General features: G+C 35.0%; 2 protein-coding genes across 12 annotated transcripts in view; one reads left to right on the top strand and one right to left on the bottom strand.

Annotated features, from left to right (window-relative positions):
* Positions 1–19,042, bottom strand: part of LOC143265178 (uncharacterized) — a 430,584-nt gene that overhangs the window by 8,259 nt on the left and 403,283 nt on the right. The window lies entirely within an intron of this gene.
* Positions 1–19,042, top strand: part of KaiR1D (Kainate-type ionotropic glutamate receptor subunit 1D) — a 349,648-nt gene that overhangs the window by 235,657 nt on the left and 94,949 nt on the right. For all 11 annotated transcript variants that reach the window (XM_076535671.1, XM_076535667.1, XM_076535673.1 and 8 more), the window contains one exon: positions 2,715–2,872. In XM_076535671.1, the coding sequence (XP_076391786.1) occupies positions 2,715–2,872 (158 nt within the window). The remainder of the gene's footprint in view (positions 1–2,714; positions 2,873–19,042) is intronic.

Here is a 19,042-nt window from a genome sequence, read left to right as displayed (position 1 = left end):
GTCCTTTGCCAATTTTCTAATTTTGTAATTCCACAATTTCCAATCTCCTCATTTCTCCTTTCCTCATTCCCCAGTTTCTCAAAACCTCAAATTCTCAAATTCATGAATTCTCAATTTCCCAATTTCCCAATTTCCAATTCTCCAATTTCTCCATTCCTCATTTCCCAATTTTCTAATTTTCCAATTTCCCAGTTCCCCAATTTCCCAAGTTCCTAATTCTCCAATTTCCCTGTTCCCTACTTCCCAATTTTCTAATTTTCCAATTTCCCAAGTTCCTAATTCTCCAATTTCCCTGTTCCCTGTTCCCTATTTCCCAATTTCCCTATTCCCCATTTCCCAATTTTTTAATTTTCTCATTTCCCAATTTCCCATTTGTCGATTTTCTAATTTTGTAATTCCTAAATTCCCAATCTTTCTATTCCTCACTTCCCAATACAAATAAGAATGGGCCAAATAAGAATAATAATGACAATAACAATTGTTGAACCCATTGGGTCAACCTCTAGACGCACCCACTCGTGAATTGACTACTACATCTTCTTTTATTTTTTTTACAAATGTGATCATTGTCAAATGGACATTTTTGCTATGTATATAGAAGTTACTATACAAGATGTTACTATGCATCTATATAAGATGTTCGGCAGAAAATTTCTTTCCTGCAACTACATCTGGAATTCTTGTTTCAGGATATGACCATTTATTTAACATTCTAGCTTGTGTTGTTAGTAATCTAGTTAATTATAGATTCAGTTTCATAATCAGTTGAATTACTGGTAGTTAGGTGTCTTTAAAATCGCAGAGTACCATCATTTAATTTAAATACTGTTCTTAATTGCGTTTCATGTTGAATTATGTTTGTTGATTTCACGTTCTAACGTGTCTGCTCAGTAATTTAGTTAATTATAAATTGATTTTGGTCATCAGAATATGATTGTTCGGGTATCTTTGAAATCAGATAGAAGTGCAGTTCTGGTTTGAGTTTCATGATGAATTATGGTTCTTTATTTCACTTTCTGACATGCCTCGGTAATTTAGTTAATTGTAGATCGATTTTGATAATGAGTTAAATTCGTGCTTAGGTATTTTTCAAAACGGATAGTTTTATCGTTTAATCTAAGTATTCTGGATTGTTCCATATTGAATTATTGTTTATTTTGTTTTCTATAGAGTCTACGTAATTTAGTCCATAGTAAATTGATTAAAATAACCAAATAAACAATTGCCTGATACGTGTTTTCAGATCAGATAATTTATTGATGTGGAAGATGTAAGAAGAGTGTTCATCTTAAATTATGATTTATTTATAACTCATTTAACTATCCGATTTATGTTACTTGACTGACTAGATAACTATTTATTATAAGTCTATTAAAGAAATTAAGACCGGTTCACGTTTCAAACAGCAATGCAAATTTTCAGCAAAACTGAATTATTTTTGTTTCAATTAAACGATAAAATAAATTTAATTTGAGCGATTTAAATAAAATATCGTTACTGTATCACCTAATATTTCTTCAACGGTTAACATATTTTATAATGACACGTATTTGCATAAACGTCTGCACAGTCGTCTCACAAATAGATATTATTAATTTTAATTGAACTACAACTCTCCTGTGTCGTTTCCCCATAAACTTAAATCGTCCACGGAAATTAATTTCGGAATCGTGGAACGGGAGAACATTCCCGTTTACAATTTTCACTTCGGATTCCATTAGAATGTTAAATTGCAATCTGCTACTTTGAAATATCTGCCACGTTACCTATAAATTGAAAGCCATCACGAATGTTCTATAGACACCATTATTGCGTCCATGAAATCTTATAAAATATCACGGTCATACGTTCTATCTTCGCGTTACTATTACTTTTAGTCATATTTTCACGCGGGCTTCGTTTTCTCCATTACCGAACTGCTGATAACGCCGATAACGACCGACGATTTTTCTTGATTCCTCCTCTTCTCACCAGCGAGCTCCACATATTCTCAAAAATCTCACATATCAACATTACACACAAGATATTTACATTCATAATTGTTATATCTCGTTTTTCTTATGTCTCGAATATTTCAATTTTTCTTCACAAACTATTCGTAACCAAATATTTTTATGCATATACAAATATACATATATGTATGTGTATATGTATATACAAATATACATATGTGTACATGTGTATGTATGTGTATATGCATATGTATATGTATATGTATATGTATATGTATATATATGTGTATACGTATATGTATATGTACAATGTGTATATGTCTATGTATGTGTATACGTATATGTATATGTATGTATGTGCATATGCATATGCATATGTGTATGTATACATGTATATGTATATGTATTAAACACGTATTTGCATTCTCTACTTATAACCACAATTAATATAATTAAAAACTACACTTTCAAAAATTAGTTAGAAGTTGATAAAATCATCGAGTTTCAACACAAAGTGAAACAAGTAACAATTTTCGTTTTCATACAAAAATCGAAAATTTGATTTTTAATAGCAATAGTATTAAAGTACTTATTCAGAAGAAGATTCTTTGCCTATTATCTCTTTGTGTATTTTGAAAATTGCACCCCTTTGAAAATTGTCCCCAATAAATTTGTAATACTTTCGGGTTTAATTTCAAGTACTAGGAACGTTGTATGACGAGTTGGGTGGCAATCGTGGTTAATAAAATGTCTCTGTTCCAGGCGTACGTTGATTTGGTGAAAGCCTGGGGGTGGAAGAGTTTCACCATCATCTACGAGAACAACGAAGGTTTAGTACGATTGCAAGAGCTCCTAAAGGCACACGGACCCAGCGAATTTCCTATTACGGTTAGGCAACTCAACGAGGGCTCCGAATATCGGTGAGTTTTCTCGGCTTTTGCAACTCAAAGGTAACGAATTGCCGGCAGAAACGAGCTCATTAAACACGATAAATATTTATTTAGCTTTGATTTGAAATATTATAATATTTTTCGTTTCATCGTACACGATACTGCACGAAGTCACCGTGGCTGCGTACTAAATTTGCATTCAAATTACTGTTTTTAGTTTATTGCTTTTTCCTTTTGAATGCGGTGGACAGTTTTAGTTTTAACGACAAATCCTGGAACCAATCGGATCTGAGTCTTTTTATATGCAGTTGGTAAATTACAGAAAATTTTTAGCCCTTTGCGCTCGAGAGGTGCCTTTCAGGCGCCATTCGATTTAATACAATAATTTAAAAGAAGCATTATTTAATGAATTCTATAATAGTGCTCATGTGATGTGTAGACATAGCGAAATAGACAATAGTGGAAATTATTAGTAGAGAAGTAATAACCTCAAAAAAATTCATTTAACATTTTAATTAATATTTTAAAGTTGCTGTTTGTAAATAATAAAATTATCTTCGAGTGCAAAGGGTTAAATATGATATTTTAGAACTCTGTGATTAATTTGTGATTACTAATATTTTAGTAATTAATTGTAAGCAGCAAAAGGATAGTTTGTTCAAATTTTAAAAGCAGTAACATTGAAAATAAATTCCTAACCTCTAATTCACGTTTGAACGTAAATTTCTAACCTAAAAATTTGGAACTTCCAAACTCTTGGATTGTAAAATTTGAATGTTCAGAAAATTAAAAATTGCTACATTTCTTAATTCTAAAACTTGTAAATTTAAATTTGAAATTTCGATATACCTTAACTTTTAAACTTGAAGATTTGAAAATTTAAAATTGATCCATTTCCCAACGCTAAAACATAAGACTGCACATATTGTGATCATTAAAATTGAATAATAAATACTTAATAATATTTTTACTTTTTAAAGTGTACTTCTCATAAAAATGAATATTTATACAGTATCGCAATAAAAATCCTTATCCTAAGTAAATGTTTGAAAAGTTCATTTTCAGTTCATCGATAGAAGTTTCTTTCATAAATGATGCTTCAACGATTCAGCTTTTTTATTCGAGCGGAAACGCAAGATACAACCGCGTTTCACTACGAAATAAAGGTTAAGTTGATGGGATGATTCAGCGTCGCGATTAGACAACCGCGAATTCTAAGGCTATTTAAACGTAAAGGGATTTCGCGGGTAAACGATAAGCTTTCGTTTAATCTCATTACGAATCGCGTTAATAAAGTTTGCCGTCGCTCGCAACGACGACGCCTGTTTGTTTTCCGCGAGGCGTATCAGCATCCCGGTTCTTTATGTCGCGAGTCCATTATCGCCGATTACTTCGCCCATTTTAAACCGAGCCAACCGTGATAAACGAGAGCGATTTGAACGGTGTTCCCGGGGTTAATCGAATTACCGGTCCATTTCGATTGCTCGATATTTCGTGCTGTCGACGCATGCGCGTCCACCGGTAATTCCGCCTCGTCGTTTCAACGAAATGTCGGTGCTTAAGAAATCCGTGATTCTCTTCGAGATTTACCGATCGCTTTTGTCTTCATTTCTTTCCTCTTAGTTAAATCGCTCGAGACTCTTACTTCAAGATCGTTAGATTTTACGCGCCAATTTCAAATATTCGATCATCGTATTTGCAACTTTTTTTAGTAAACTGCATTGTTTAGCTTATTCTTCTTTACAATATCAAGGGTATATTTGTGTCAATTTTGTCTCAACATTTTGTCCCAATTGATTTGGGTACAGTGCATTCGTTGACTTTCATAAAATATAAAATGTACAAATATGTTCTCAATGTACAGGATTAAAATTTGTAATATGAAGAGATATTATTTTTATTATAACAAAAGGTTTTATTTGCTGAATAAAGTAATTGAATATCCGTACAAGCGTCACTGCTTTTAAAAAAAAAATTCTCGCGGAAACAAATGGGTTAATCATTTAGTAATACGTATCAATTATCGATTTAATTATTTAGTACAGGTAATTAGCGTTAAATGAAAGATTGAAATATAATTATGTCCTGGGTGGATTATTTAACCGTGTCATTTACCTGTTTGTCGTATACGATAATAATTACAATATTGTATATTAATACTTTGATACATTTATTTGTGCTATAAACTTCGAAGAAACTATTAAGTTCTACACCTAAAAATGTTGTTACGCGCTGCCGAAAGATAAATGTCAGACGGGTGCTTCAATAGAGAAAACCTGACGATAAAACCTAGCATGGCTGACGATCCATCAAAATCGCACATAAAATACAGTCAATCTATCATACGTCATGCAACATAACTGCCGCTGTAAATGCAGACTTCAACAAGCTCGTACAGTATTTTGCTCTTGTGTGATCAATTTCGATAGAAATGCTCGTACGCCATCTTCTCTAATGCTTCTTAATTATTCAACACTAACTCTTCGATAATAATATTCCTTAGTAATTTTTAACTAATATATTTAATAATAATATTCACACGATTTAATCGCTTGGCTTATGACATCGAGTCACATTCTTGACGCAGTCCACAATTTATATGTGACAAAAATAAATTGTATTTTCCTTAGAACTTTTGAATTCAATACCAGTTTGTACAATTAAAGATTACTAAATTCAAACTATGTCTGACATTTCAAGTTTTTTTATTTATTTATTGCAATAATGATTACTTAGCTCTGTGTGCAAATGTCGAATAATTTTTAGGTTAACCCTACGAGCATCTTTTTCGAAAAGGGGGAAATGATGCTTGTAAAAGTATTCAATACACTTTATGTAGCAAATAAAACATTCATATAATAAACCTTGTTATAATAAAACTAATAATACATCTCTTCATATTACAAACTTTAGTGCTATACTCATATGAGTACACTGTAACATATATGTACATTTCATCTTTTATGAAAGTCAATGAACGTACTCAAATTAACCCGCGTTAAATAGGTTAGTGGTTAAATTGTGATATAAAATGTGTCACAAAGTGTCGAAACACGGTTAAACTCTTAGCATGAAATTTCGAAATGCGTTTGATGAATAGATCCTATCTATCGCGTACATGCATGTTCCATTTAGGAATATATTATTCAGACTGTTATCATATGCAGTATCTAAATCTGGCTCGAAGGGAGGATTAGAAGCGCCGATCTATTATGCTACACTCATAAAGTAACCATGCTATGATGGTATCACGGAGCTTGTAAACCTGATCGTAGAACCTTGGCTTTCTGTTTCCCCAAAGATTCTACAATCTCTGCTTCCTACCGAAAATGAAAGTCTCGTACCTATATTTCTAGTCTATGAATTTTTATGAAAGCATATCCACCTTTTCACGGTATACTTTCCCGCAAAGATGCTGAAAAGTATTATTTTATCATGCAAATATTATACAATACATTTTGCATCTACCAAACATTTTATTCTACCTTGATATGTCTAACATAGGTTTAGCATATATTTTGCATTGTTTATGATACCTCTGAATTTTAAATCAAAGTTTTGCAATTTCGATCGATTTAGTTCGCGCTGTGGACACGTATGTTCCGATGCAATGATACATTTTACATAGAAATATCGTATTTTTGCAATGTCGGACACAGAATTGCCTGTTGCGCATTTTCGCGCCGCAAAAACACCTGGGTAAAGTAGCTTCATCAAAAGTTCAATAGCAGCGTGACGAAATCGTTTAACTCTTTGAAGCCGGCTGTTATTTATGGATAAACCATAGGAAACTCTGTTGTTTTCAATAGCGGTGATTTATTTCCACAAAGCATAATTAGTCACTTCATTTACAAAAGATGAACTTTACGGTATGTGCTTTTGTGTGTAAAGCTGTTAGAAAAATTGTAATTTCACGAGGAAGTTAGTGATTTATTGTACAATGAAGTTTACCTAATTACTTTGCTTTTTATTTCTTGAAGGTTTGATGTTCTTTCATTGTTCATTTTTTTAAATTGTAATTTTTGTAATTTAGGAAGATGGTAGTTCGGAAATGAGATGTGGGGACTTAGGGATTTGAGAATTTAGGAATTTGGGAATTTAGGGATTTGGGAATTTAGGGATTTGGGAATTTAGGGATTTGGAAATTTAGGGATTTGGGAATTTAGGGATTTGGGAATTTAGGGATTTGGGAATTTAAGGATTTGGGAATTAAGGAATTAAGGAATTAAGGAATTAAGGAATTAAGGAATTAAGGAATTTGGAAATTTAGGGATGTGGAGATTTAGAAATTTGGAAATTTAAGGATTTGAGAATTTGAGGATTTGGAAATTTGAGAAATTGGAAGTTTCGAGATTTAAAAATTGTCTAATCTAAAATTGGGAATATAGGGATTTGGGAATTTTGGAATTTGGGAATTTAGGGTTTTGAAAATTCAGAAACTTGAGAATTTAGGAATTTGAAAATCTCGAAACTTGAAAATTTTGAAATTTAAGATTAAAAATATGAAAACTGATGTGTCTAAAAATTTAAAGATCCGAAGTATCCACAACATCCTTATGACTATACATCCCTAAAAGCGAATCGAATCGTAACAAGCGTACCCGCAGTGGAAATTCAGTAACCCCGGTGATCGACACAGGCGTTGCATCAACGCTGGTCGATATCACGCTGTTAGAATACACCATTACGAATTAAACCGTACGCTGATGCAGACCACAATGATCTTCTTATGAGAGCATGGTGTGGGTGACATATCGATCGTGCTGAAAGTGTGTCAACTGTGCTTCACGCGGTCGAATGGAGTGAATCTTCGTCTCTCTTTTCGTTCGTGCCACCGATACGAGCTTGCTCGCCTCTTAAGAGTACACAGAACTTGTCTGGTCTTCTTCTTCTGTGTCGGCGTTTCTCGTTTCTCTTGTCCGTATCCACGCGAAAAAGAAGTCCCCGTCGTCCGTTGCATTATTCATAAACTGCTGCTGGTAACCGCGATGCTGACTTATTGCTGCTATCCCGAGCCACGAAACCCGGAACGATAGGGATTTGAATAAATTCAGTTAGATTTTCGGCCTGCAACGATGTACCACTCGTTCTTCCTTCAAATTCATCGTTCCTTCTATGTACGATTCTTTCTGTCCTCGCTAATATACCATGCATTGCCAGGAAATTGTTTATGCCCGCCTATGCTCCTTTCGTATTCTGACAGCGGATGTCTCTTCTGTTGACCATCTGAATTGGATGCTGCAGGCTGTCTGCTCCTACGAGGATCTCTTTTCTTCTGAATACTGCATTTCATACTCCTCTTAGCTTATGATTGCTTATTTCATATTTCGTCTTGATTGACTTGGTTAGTTTACTACAGATTTAAGTTAGTTTGGTATTCATTTAAATAGTTAATTTGGCGTTCTTGTTTGGGGAGGTTCCTTGGGACAGACAATTTTACCGTTTAAGATAAATAGTAGCCTTAGATGCTTCCTTAGGTTATGATACTTTATTTTATATTTTATTTTGATGGACTGGATTAGTTCGCTACAAATTTAACTTAGTTTATTATTTATTTAAATAGTTAATTCTGGCATTCTTGTTTAGGGAGGTTCCTTGAGACAAACAATTTTATCGTTTAAGATAAATAGTGGCCTTAGATGTTTCTTTAGGTTATGATTGTTTTATTTTGATGGACTCATTTGATACTTGTGCACTATTTATTTATTCAAGTTGCTTTATCATGGATCCATTTAAATAATTATTTGTGACCTACATGTTTGGATATATTCTTTAAAATATGCACTTTTAATATACCTTAAATATCAGTCGTGTAATTGATACTCCTCTTAGGTTATGATTCTTTATTTTATGTCTTATCTCGACTGACTTGATGATTAAGTTTACTGCAAATCCATTAAAATGGTTAATTAAGTAATTTATGTTCAGGCATGTTGTTTAAAATATACAGTTTTACTTGTTCAATATAAATGTTTGTCATTTGATGTTCCTTTTAGGTTATGTTTGTTTTATATTTTACATAGAATAAATTAGTGAGTTGGTTTAACATAGATTGATATAAATAGTTAATCAAGATATTCGTGTTCATGTACATTCTTTGTGACATACAATTTTTTTTATTGTACATACTATAAACAATTATGATAAATTATAATGCATCACGATAGAATATGTTTGAACAATGATCAAATATACATGTATGTATACTGGTAGACAATTTTTTGACATGTAACCAGGTACATTAATGTGAGAGTACCAAATCGAACATTTAAAAGCAACATTCTTGAAAATGACAAAAATATTCCGTTCGTACACCCTCGCATTTCTTTTTCCGCAAAAAATTCTTATTTAGAAATTAGCTGCATGTTGCAGCAGCAGAAAGAAACGTAACCGCGAGGTATACAAACGTGGAGCTCATTCTTTTCAGCAAAAAGAAGCACGTAAAGACATAGGTGAGGGTAAATTGGATGAAACTCGGTTCCCTAGGGGAACACACGGTCACGTTAGTTTACAGTGACGGCGAAGCTTGAATTCGTGGTCGTCGTTCGCGCGAGAAAATACTGTAGCTCACGTGGAAACGGTAGTTCTGGGAACGTTTGTGGTTTCAAGGCGAATAGACTATCGAAAGTGGTGGAGCGACGTGGATGGTATTCGGGGAGCAATTGGTATCGTTGAATCGACACTGTCGTCCATCAAATCAAAGCACCCTAACCGAATGGAAACTGGGCATGGATATTCTTGATGGGTGACCATACGGGCTCTGTGTTCTACAGGAGCGACAGAGCGAAGCTGTGTGAAGCGTAGGCGACAACGAGCTTGATCCTTCAAAATGGTTCCTGAGAGAGTTCCCCAAAACAGTTGCTCTCGGGTGTCGATCTTCTTCCTTGCAATGAGTCATTCATCGCTGAGGACTCGGCTAAGTGTTGCGAAATCGAGGGTACTTTGCCCTAACTTTGAGATACTAGTGCTATTACGAGCTGTAAACACTTGCGTTAGTTTCTGTGGAGTGCTGGAGGGGTTCCTTAAGTATGATAGAACGGATTTCGAATTTTCTTCAGTCAGTTTAGCTTAATTGCTCAGAAACACGATTTATCAATCGAGGATTAGTTTAGAGTACTCGTAAGTTTTTACATTTGTAATTTTCCTTTCAGAATTATATTAGAGAAAGATTACTCTTTCACCTCACCCAAACATTACCTGAACTGTTTTCCCAATTACGCAATAAACCTTGAACAAAACAAGCTAGCAATTTGTCGAAACCTGTGAGAAAAAACTCGAACGAGTGGTAGCGATGAGCGTAATCGACGTCAGGAACCGCTTGAAAACCCGTAGGAAAACAGAACGAAGGTATCCTAACCTGGATACTAGTCCAGAGTATTTCCTTTGATCAATCAGAGCACCGTTTCGTGAACGTGACGCATCTGCGGTGGATGAAGACCCGCCATTTTGTTCGTTTCGGAGTTCAGCTAAAGTTGCTCGGTGCACGTTTCATGTCTTTGCTTCCTTGCTTCTTCTTATCGTGCTAACCGCATACCCAGAATCGAACGCTACCTCTTCGGTTTCGAAACATTTCAATTACTTATGCCGTTCCTGGCGTCTTCTTCTCCCTTTTCGTTTCTCTCCATTAACGGCCAAGATCTTTCTCCACCCCTTTCACGGACCGCCGTACCGTGAAATCCCACGTTGATTTTGTTTTCGTTTTACTCGGTCTGGTGAATTATTGAAAAATCGCTAGGAAAGCTACCTTGGCAAGCCTTTTTTTGCTGCCGGATGATGTTGAATATTAAACGAGCGTGCGGTCATTCAAGAGAAGGGCATGATTACGGGAGCGAATGAACTGCGCGGGTTTTCCTTCCCGTTTCTTGTAACTTTCATTTGCCGTGTAATTCTGCCATGGGAAAATGAACGCGGTTGTAATAAATGTCTCTTACAGGCGGTAGTTTGTTAATGATAGCGGTTGTTCGTATTGTGCAGATTAAAATAAGGAAGCTTCAAGTATTATGTAGAGAATCAAGTACAGATTTCTGCTAGAAAAAGTACTGGGATGGAGGTTGAAATTTTTAAGGGTTTTTGGAAACATGAAGATTTGGGAATGTAAAGATTGAAGGTTTACGAATATTTACGGATTTGGAGATTTAAATAATTACTCAAATTCTCATCATCCATTCTCAAAATTATTATGGACTCAACTGCTCAAACTCTTCGATCCCCAAATTTTAATACTCACTTCCAAACCTCGAAATTTCTCAAATTACCACTCTGTATGTCTCTATAACCAAAACTTCATGATTCTATTCCCCAGTTAGCCACTATAAATTTGCAAGTGAGATTCGCTCTATAAAACAAAGATACTATTTTCCGAGCAAAATGTTCGCAAATACAGCGCAATATTTACGAGTGCTAAAACCTCGTAAAGATCGAGAGTGATCGTAGACGTCGACACTTCGAGGGAGATTTCGATTGCAGCGACCACGCGATATCTCGAAGTCGCAAATGACGGTTGTTGGAGATACCACACTATCTCGGTGGGTTTGCCAGTAATTTCTCCCAGTGGTACTAAAAGCGGTATCGGAGAAAGTAAAAGTATTTACGCTGTTGTGTGTATCCGTGAATCTCGGAAACGCGTTGAAATTCTCCAGGCACCAGGGACGCTCGAAACTTGAACGTTTCTTGCGAACTTCGGCAATATGTCTTTTTATCATGCTCGGAGAAAGTATCGAGAAAGGCTTACTAATATCGCGGCTTATCGGTGTCGAAGTTGCGGAACGACGAAATAAAACTCCGATTGGAGGATGAAGATTAACCTTTCAACTACTTTCGAGACTGACACACTTTTCGAGATAATTTGAATTATTTTGTCGGACTGTTCTTCTTTTTTGTCGGTTCTTCTGGGATTTGAAGATGAGTGAAATTACGACATTCACATTTTTATATTACAGTCGTTTTATCTTACGGATGTCGTTACGTTCATTATAAATTATATGGGATGCTGTGGATGTAGAATTATGTAGAATTATGTAAATGTGTATAATATAGAATTATGTAGATGCTTGTAAATAAAATTATGTAGATGCTTGTAAATAAAATTATGCAGATGTTTTGAAGTAATATTTAAATTCTAATACTCGCGTAAATAATTCGTCAAATAATTGAAATCATTTCAATTTTGCGAAATGTTTAAAAAAGAAATCGAACAGCTCATAAAAGTACCAAATTATATAGGGAATAAAAATGTATGATATACGGATTTAAAATGCGAATAAACACGAAAAATCAAAGAATAACAATCGGATTGATTAATGTTTCGCCTTTTAGCTGTTAGTATCGGGATTTCAGCGGTGCCCTTTTTCTCGCACGAATATTCTCCGGATCTAAGTCACAATTTCCATGAAAAAGATTTAGAGTCAGCTTCCACGGTGCTCGAGTGCTTCATACCTATTCATAGCATGCAAATTCTTGAAACGTTCCCCTTTTTTCAGGCGAACAAGGAAAAGCAAGAAATGGTAGGCTCTCGTCAAAGTATAAAATGTTCGTTCGTTTTCTAAGCGAAAATTTCGCGTGAAAAGAATCCATTGAGGCATCGATTGATTCTTTTCACGAGTGAATATTTTTTGTTAGGCGGTATTAAAGTTTTAGAGGTGAAATTGTGCTCGTAATAGAATAGCTGAAAAATGCAAATAACTTTCAATGATTTAAGATATTATGACTCGTGTAATGAAATACTCAGTAAATTTTTGTGTAATTAAATTTCGAAAATTATCCTTTGTTTGTGATGAGTATATTATACTTTATTTGTTAAATATATTGGTATTGTTTTTTTTAATTTATTTTTCAAAATCATAATAAAATTCGATTTTTAAAATAGTTATTATTTTTATGAATACTGATATTTCTGTATTGTTCATTACTCATCAAAGAAGTGATAAATATCTAAATTTAGAGAAATAGTCAGGGAGACGTTAAGGGTGCCCAATTTGTATGTACTTTAAATTTGTACTTCATTTTTTAAAACAGTTATTATTTTTATTAATACTGATATTTTTGTATTGTTCATTATTTATCAATCAAGTAATAAATATCTACATTTAAAGAAATAGTCAGAAGACGTTAAGGGTGCCCAATTTGCAAGTACCTTGAAACTGTGGTTTAAAATTTGTGCTTTAAAATTGTGCATAATAATTGCACATATTAACCGTGCAATTTATTCTACAGTTTAATTGTGCTTCAAGAAAATAAAGGAAAAAGCTTGAAAAAGAATTAAATATCCGCATTGTCCCAGTTCGATCGACGTCGCACCCCAATATAACTGTCTCCCTGGCCAACAAAAAGCGCGTCAACGCTGTAGAAAACAAGGCTAGAAAAGAGGACGATTAAACGTAACAGTCAGTCTTTTAAAGCAGGTTTCGTTAGCTGTTTTATTCGAATTAGTCTGTCGAGCAGCGTCGCAGTCGCGAAACAACCCTTTCGTCGGAATAATTCCGTTGTCAGCTGGCGTTTCACTAAACCCAAAAGCCCAAAGTGCTAGCACGAGATTTACTTACAATCTCGGGACAATAAGTAGCGAGTATCCCGGTTTTCTTTGAAGGTGTAACGGGACGACACACGAACACACGTGTTTATGTTTCCTCGTGAAAATTCGTGGCTGAAAGCCACCGGTTTCGGTGAGCGTAATTGTGCCGGCAGGATTTTAGGCTGCATTCAACAGAAATCGAGTTAAGACGACTGCGAATGAACGTCGCTAACATTGTTTCGTGACTGGAAAGTCGGGATTGTGTCCTGTAATGCTGAGAGCTTTATCGTTTTCACGAATATCGTTATATTCTTTGTCGGAGATGAATTAGCGAACGGAAATGTTTTCTCGAATTGTCACCGTGTGATAAAACTGTTCGTTTCATCTGCTGCGTGAGAATTAATTAACGCTTCGAGATGAACGTTCAAAGGGAAGCAATTTATTTAATGGGAAATTAACATGTTTCTCGTATTGGAATTGATTGAGCAAAAAATATACGAGAAATGAGTTAATCTGAAACTTAGATATGAAACAGTTTGTTTATAGCTTATTTTTATGAAAAAATGCAGGTTTAAATTAATGGTTTTCACTGCGCTAAAAAGCACACCGGCTAAAAGCTTTTTATAACCGATCTATTTTTGTATTAAATTCGCTTTAATACTAAAATGAATGATCACTCGTAGCAACGAAATAAATTCTATATGGAATTACGAACGGATTTCAAATGGCAGATTTCAGAATGTAAAGAAATATCTTACATTTTTCGTACACAATATTGCAAAAAGGTTTGCTTAACCTAAAAACTGTGGATCTCCATGATATAGAAATTCTTTTACCGGCTGATATATAAGCGGAAAATGGGATATTCGTTAATGGACGAGCTAAGCTGCAAATGGATTCATTATTCTTCTATTAGTTTTTACCATGAAGAACAATCTTATATTCAAAACATTTATACACTTATTTAACCTTAAACTTCAAACTTCTATAAGTTATTTTGCGGTACTTAAATTATTAATTGTCAATTTATATATTGTACTTTAAATGATAGAAAATGTACATTATAGATCTGAAGTTTAAATTTCGCGCGCTATAACCTCACGCGATGTGCTGTATGATTAATGATGGCCGACTCATAAGTACGTCAAGTCTTTATTAATTTATTCTTACAAGGACAATTATAAAGTACAAAAAACTTTTATTAAACATTTCTTACTCTACGTTTCTACCAAAAACTTATCTTTAAATAGAATTATACAAAAGGAAGTGTAGTTTCTCATAAGATATCAAATATCATGCTTCTCAGAAACTCTCTCACGAAAATTTAAGCAAGTAATTCAAGAAACTTTACTGGTACAAATTAAACTCTCACCGTAAATTTCCTTACCGATAATAAGACTTGTAACGTGTAATGCTCGCAGATAGTACTGTCAATCGCTTTATTCGTAAAATTGATTCTCCGTCAATAAACGAGTATTCTGTTCCGAGAACCATTATATTCTCCTCTCGACACATCCACCGTTCGATCGTGGAACAATGTGGGTGACTTTAATCAAGTCGAGAGTGAAATTGGTGTAAGAACATCTCGGCGAAACTGCAATTTGGATAATTAAATTTGATCGCGACAAATTAGTCGTCCGGAATGGGAACGTTATCGCAGAAAACAGTGGCAACGCGCCTAGAAGGATTTTCAATCTCGCGATGTCGAAGTTCCGAACTAATTATCCCTGGGCAAATAAGTCGTTGAATGTGCTTTCCTTCTTCTCGACGCTCGAATAACAGGGACGAACTTCTGCAGACCGCAATCGAGGAGATGGACGATAAAGAATAATATTGAACGTGCCAAACACTCGCCCGTAGCGAAATGTAGTTAATTTTAATTCATTAGGAGACCGGTTCGCGTGCATAGTCGAACCTCATTTTCGAATGTCAACGGGTTTGACACGCCTCGTGCCACGTCAAACTTCAGACACAGGGTGTTTCATTTTGGGAAAGTTGTGATTGCATTTCAATTTTCAGTTATTTCACCTAATTCAAGCTTTTAATTAACTAGTATATTAGCATGGTAATATGGTGTTAGCTTGGTATGAACGTGTGTGCTAGAATTTGGTAACCCTGTTTCTATATCTTTTCAATGAAGCACGCTGAACATGTGGTCTCAGTATTTTTATAATATCAGTAGTTTCAATTAATTTTTCAAAATAAATTATATTTATTATTTGATAACTGAGCTTCTTTGTCATGAAAGTTAATATATTCCTCTTTTTCTAATTTTATAATTTGAATCCATTTAAGGGTGTAATTATCCGACTCTTTCATTTATGGTTGCACTACTATAAGTTATGTTATTGAATATATTGAATATATCAACTCTTGAAAAGTTTCTACCCTGTTCTTTTTTATTATACAATTATATCAAACACAATAGTATAACTTTAAGTACGATTCACAATAAGGTTAATATAATAGCTATGACGTATACACAGTTACACTATGTAAATCATATTTATTCACCTGTAAGTTTCTGTTTATTAAATTTGCTAACTCTTACTGTAATCAAACAGTACAACTAATGTTTCGTGTAAATTAATTACTGAACATCGCTCAACAAGTTCAACTTGTACACCACAAAGACCAAATACCAAAGGACCCATGAATCTATTACGACCCTGTCTTCACACCAGGGTAAAATAAGGAACGCTATTCGTAATTGAGTCTAAGGTCGCTATGCGATGCTAAACGAACCACTGATAGGTCTCGACGGACAACTACATCCCATCGTATATTCCGTTCAACCTCCTCAAATGTTAGACTTTGGAACTGAAATTTTGGAACTTTAGAACTCCGACACTTTGACTTGGACTTCAATATGTAATTTTGTAATAAATCTATGTATTTTGAAGTGTTACAATAAATAATTTAAATATGAAGCGTATAAAGTGTGTGTGCTAAAGATTAAAACTTACGCGATTAAAATTAATGTCATGATACATTGCATTAGGTGTATGTGACATTACCTAGTTTCTCGACTGCATGCAAGCCTAAAATATTAGCGTGATGTTTGATAAAAGCTTCCAGCACTAATAAGACTAAAACTATACAATTACCATCTAACCATCAAAAGCAGACTCCACTTAACCGTGCAAACTAAACAAAGGCAGTACGTGGCTCGAAACGGTGTCAAGTGAAAATTTATGAAACGTTGTCCCAAGCAAATTCACCGGTGAATTGCTCATAAATATTTGATATTAAAAATCCACCTTTTCGGGACACGGTCCCCGGGGTTTAAACGTTAAAAAATACAGATCCTGGACGTCGTAACGTTTCACCCGGAAGGTTTCTCAATTTCCAACAGCGTCAGCGATAACGTCATCGAGCCTCGAGTTCCCGCAAACGATCTATGCAAGAATAATGACATTCCGTCCCGGTAGTATCGCATTTCGAGCGGAAAGAACGTCGTTGTTCCCTTCCCTTCAAAACGGCATAAATAACAATCACGTGCTCGTCGTTTCGCTGGAAAACGGAGCCGGCGTGCCGCGTCGCGACGTCATTTATTTCCTGCTTATTTTCGTATCCTCATCCCCCTTTTCGACACCCCTTACACGGGCTTTATCCGTAATGCAGCGCGTCCTCCGAAAGCAGCTAGCTTCCCCTTTCAACGGGGTCGCGCGTTAAAATTCAATCCTGCAGGATTCGACGAGGCGTAGAACGTAGAACGATCGAGTTCGCCGTAACGGAGACTAGGTAAATAAGGTGTGAACGATGAGTTATTGCCGAGCAAACTTTCTCGCCCCCATCCGTTACCTACGTCGAACAAATTCTTCTCCGTTCCCACGGCATTGCGGGTCATGGCCCACCCCTTTACAATTCTACACCGACTTACCCTCGCGTCGTTAGCTGGTCGAAGTGAGAAATGGCGGACTCAGGAATGACGATTGCGGTCTGGGATGAGGCTGGAATTTCGATAAATTTTGACACGTTGGTGGCTTGACGTTTGTGATGAGATGAAGTGGGTTTGTGGTATGGCAGTGCGTTGATGAGTCTTTTTATGGTTGTCGTGTTCATTGCGTTTTTTAGGGAGGGAGTCGCATTACTGTTAAACGAGTTAGAAGGTGTTTAAGCATCGGTTATCGTATTTTATTTCTTTTTGCAAATAAATTCTTTCTTCTTTTGTAAGTAGTTGTTTTCAAAACCTCATGTTTGTAATTTCGCTCTCAATCCTATATGTACAAATTATTAAGAACAAGGGTATCATATCGATCGCCATAAAACAGTGATATCCGTAGTTAGACTACAATACAGATTATTAGAAAGAGGGGTATATCTTCCAATTTTGTCTTGTAATCTATATATAATACATAATTGTCTCAACATTAAGATTCATTACAAGTTCTTTCATTTATTTTCATTATATATAATTAACCCAAGTTTGCAGCACCAATTATATGATATGATCATAGCATAGCATATTTGCTATACAAAAAAATCATCGTCCAACCATTTTTTTCTAAGAGTACACTTTTCTATATTTTCAATACTTTCGTAAGGTATGTTTCTAAAAAAAAATCTATTTTGAAAAATTTCATGTAATATTATGTTGTGCAGAATTATATCCTTGATATAACCAGAAAGAGATAAATATATGAAATATAAAATTTGTTCATATAAAACTTGGTTTTCAATAAAATTCAATGGGATAAGTTCCGCAAAATATTTATAAAAATCTGAAAAATGTGTAGAAAACAGCAAGAAAAATGATTTCAAGTTAATTTAACGACAAATTTTGCAGACGAATGAATGTAATTATTAATTTAATACTTACAAATTCGAAAAGCGGTTTATTCAGACTCGTCGGATTCATGGAAACTAAGCGAAATGTTTACGGAAAATGGAATCGCGCGGAATCACAACATGGAGATTAATAATTCCAGAAACCGCTGTTTCACGCGCTAGAATTTCCGCCGCGATTGCTTACATAGATCACATCGCATGATGAAGAACATCTTCCTCGATAAAGCAGCTGTCGTCGACAGATAGACTCCTTCTCCTTTTCAGCTAATTCACCCTGCTTCTCATCTAATTCCCATTTCGTTCCTGTTCAGACAAGAGTTGCAACGATTCTGGTATCATACTCTTTCATGTGTAGACTCGTATGCAACGTTGACTTCTCATGGAGACATGTATGGGAACTTTACAAGTTTTCGATTTTGTAGTTCCTATATGTTTCAATTTTGATGTTTTGAAGATTTGAATTTTGAAATCTTCAAGTTTTCTCATTAGAAAACCTCTAATTCTGGGAATTTTCAAATTTTTAGATTTGACAAATTGCTGTGACTTCAGAGTCCTAGGTTCTTGTATTTCTAGATTCCTGTGTAGTAAGATCCTCAAATACTAGCATTCCCGACTTCCAATGTCATTAAATTCTCTATATTTTCGTATTCTAAAGTCTCTGAGTTCCAATGTACTCAAGTCCCAATGTTCACAATTCTCAACGCCTTCAAGTCTCAATGTCCCCAAGTCCCAATGCCCACAATTCTCAATGTCTCCAAGTTTCAATGCCCTCAAATTCCAATATTTCCAAATCTTAATGTATTCAAATTCCAATATCCCTAAGTTCCAATGTCCCCAATTCCCAACGTCTCCAAGACCTAATGTCCCCAAATTTCAATGTCCCCAATTCCCAACGTCCC

This window comes from Megachile rotundata, chromosome 9 (genome assembly GCF_050947335.1).
Source record: "Megachile rotundata isolate GNS110a chromosome 9, iyMegRotu1, whole genome shotgun sequence".
In the NCBI taxonomy this organism is placed as follows: Eukaryota; Metazoa; Arthropoda; class Insecta; order Hymenoptera; family Megachilidae; genus Megachile; species Megachile rotundata.
This window is presented reverse-complemented; position numbering and strand designations above follow the sequence as displayed.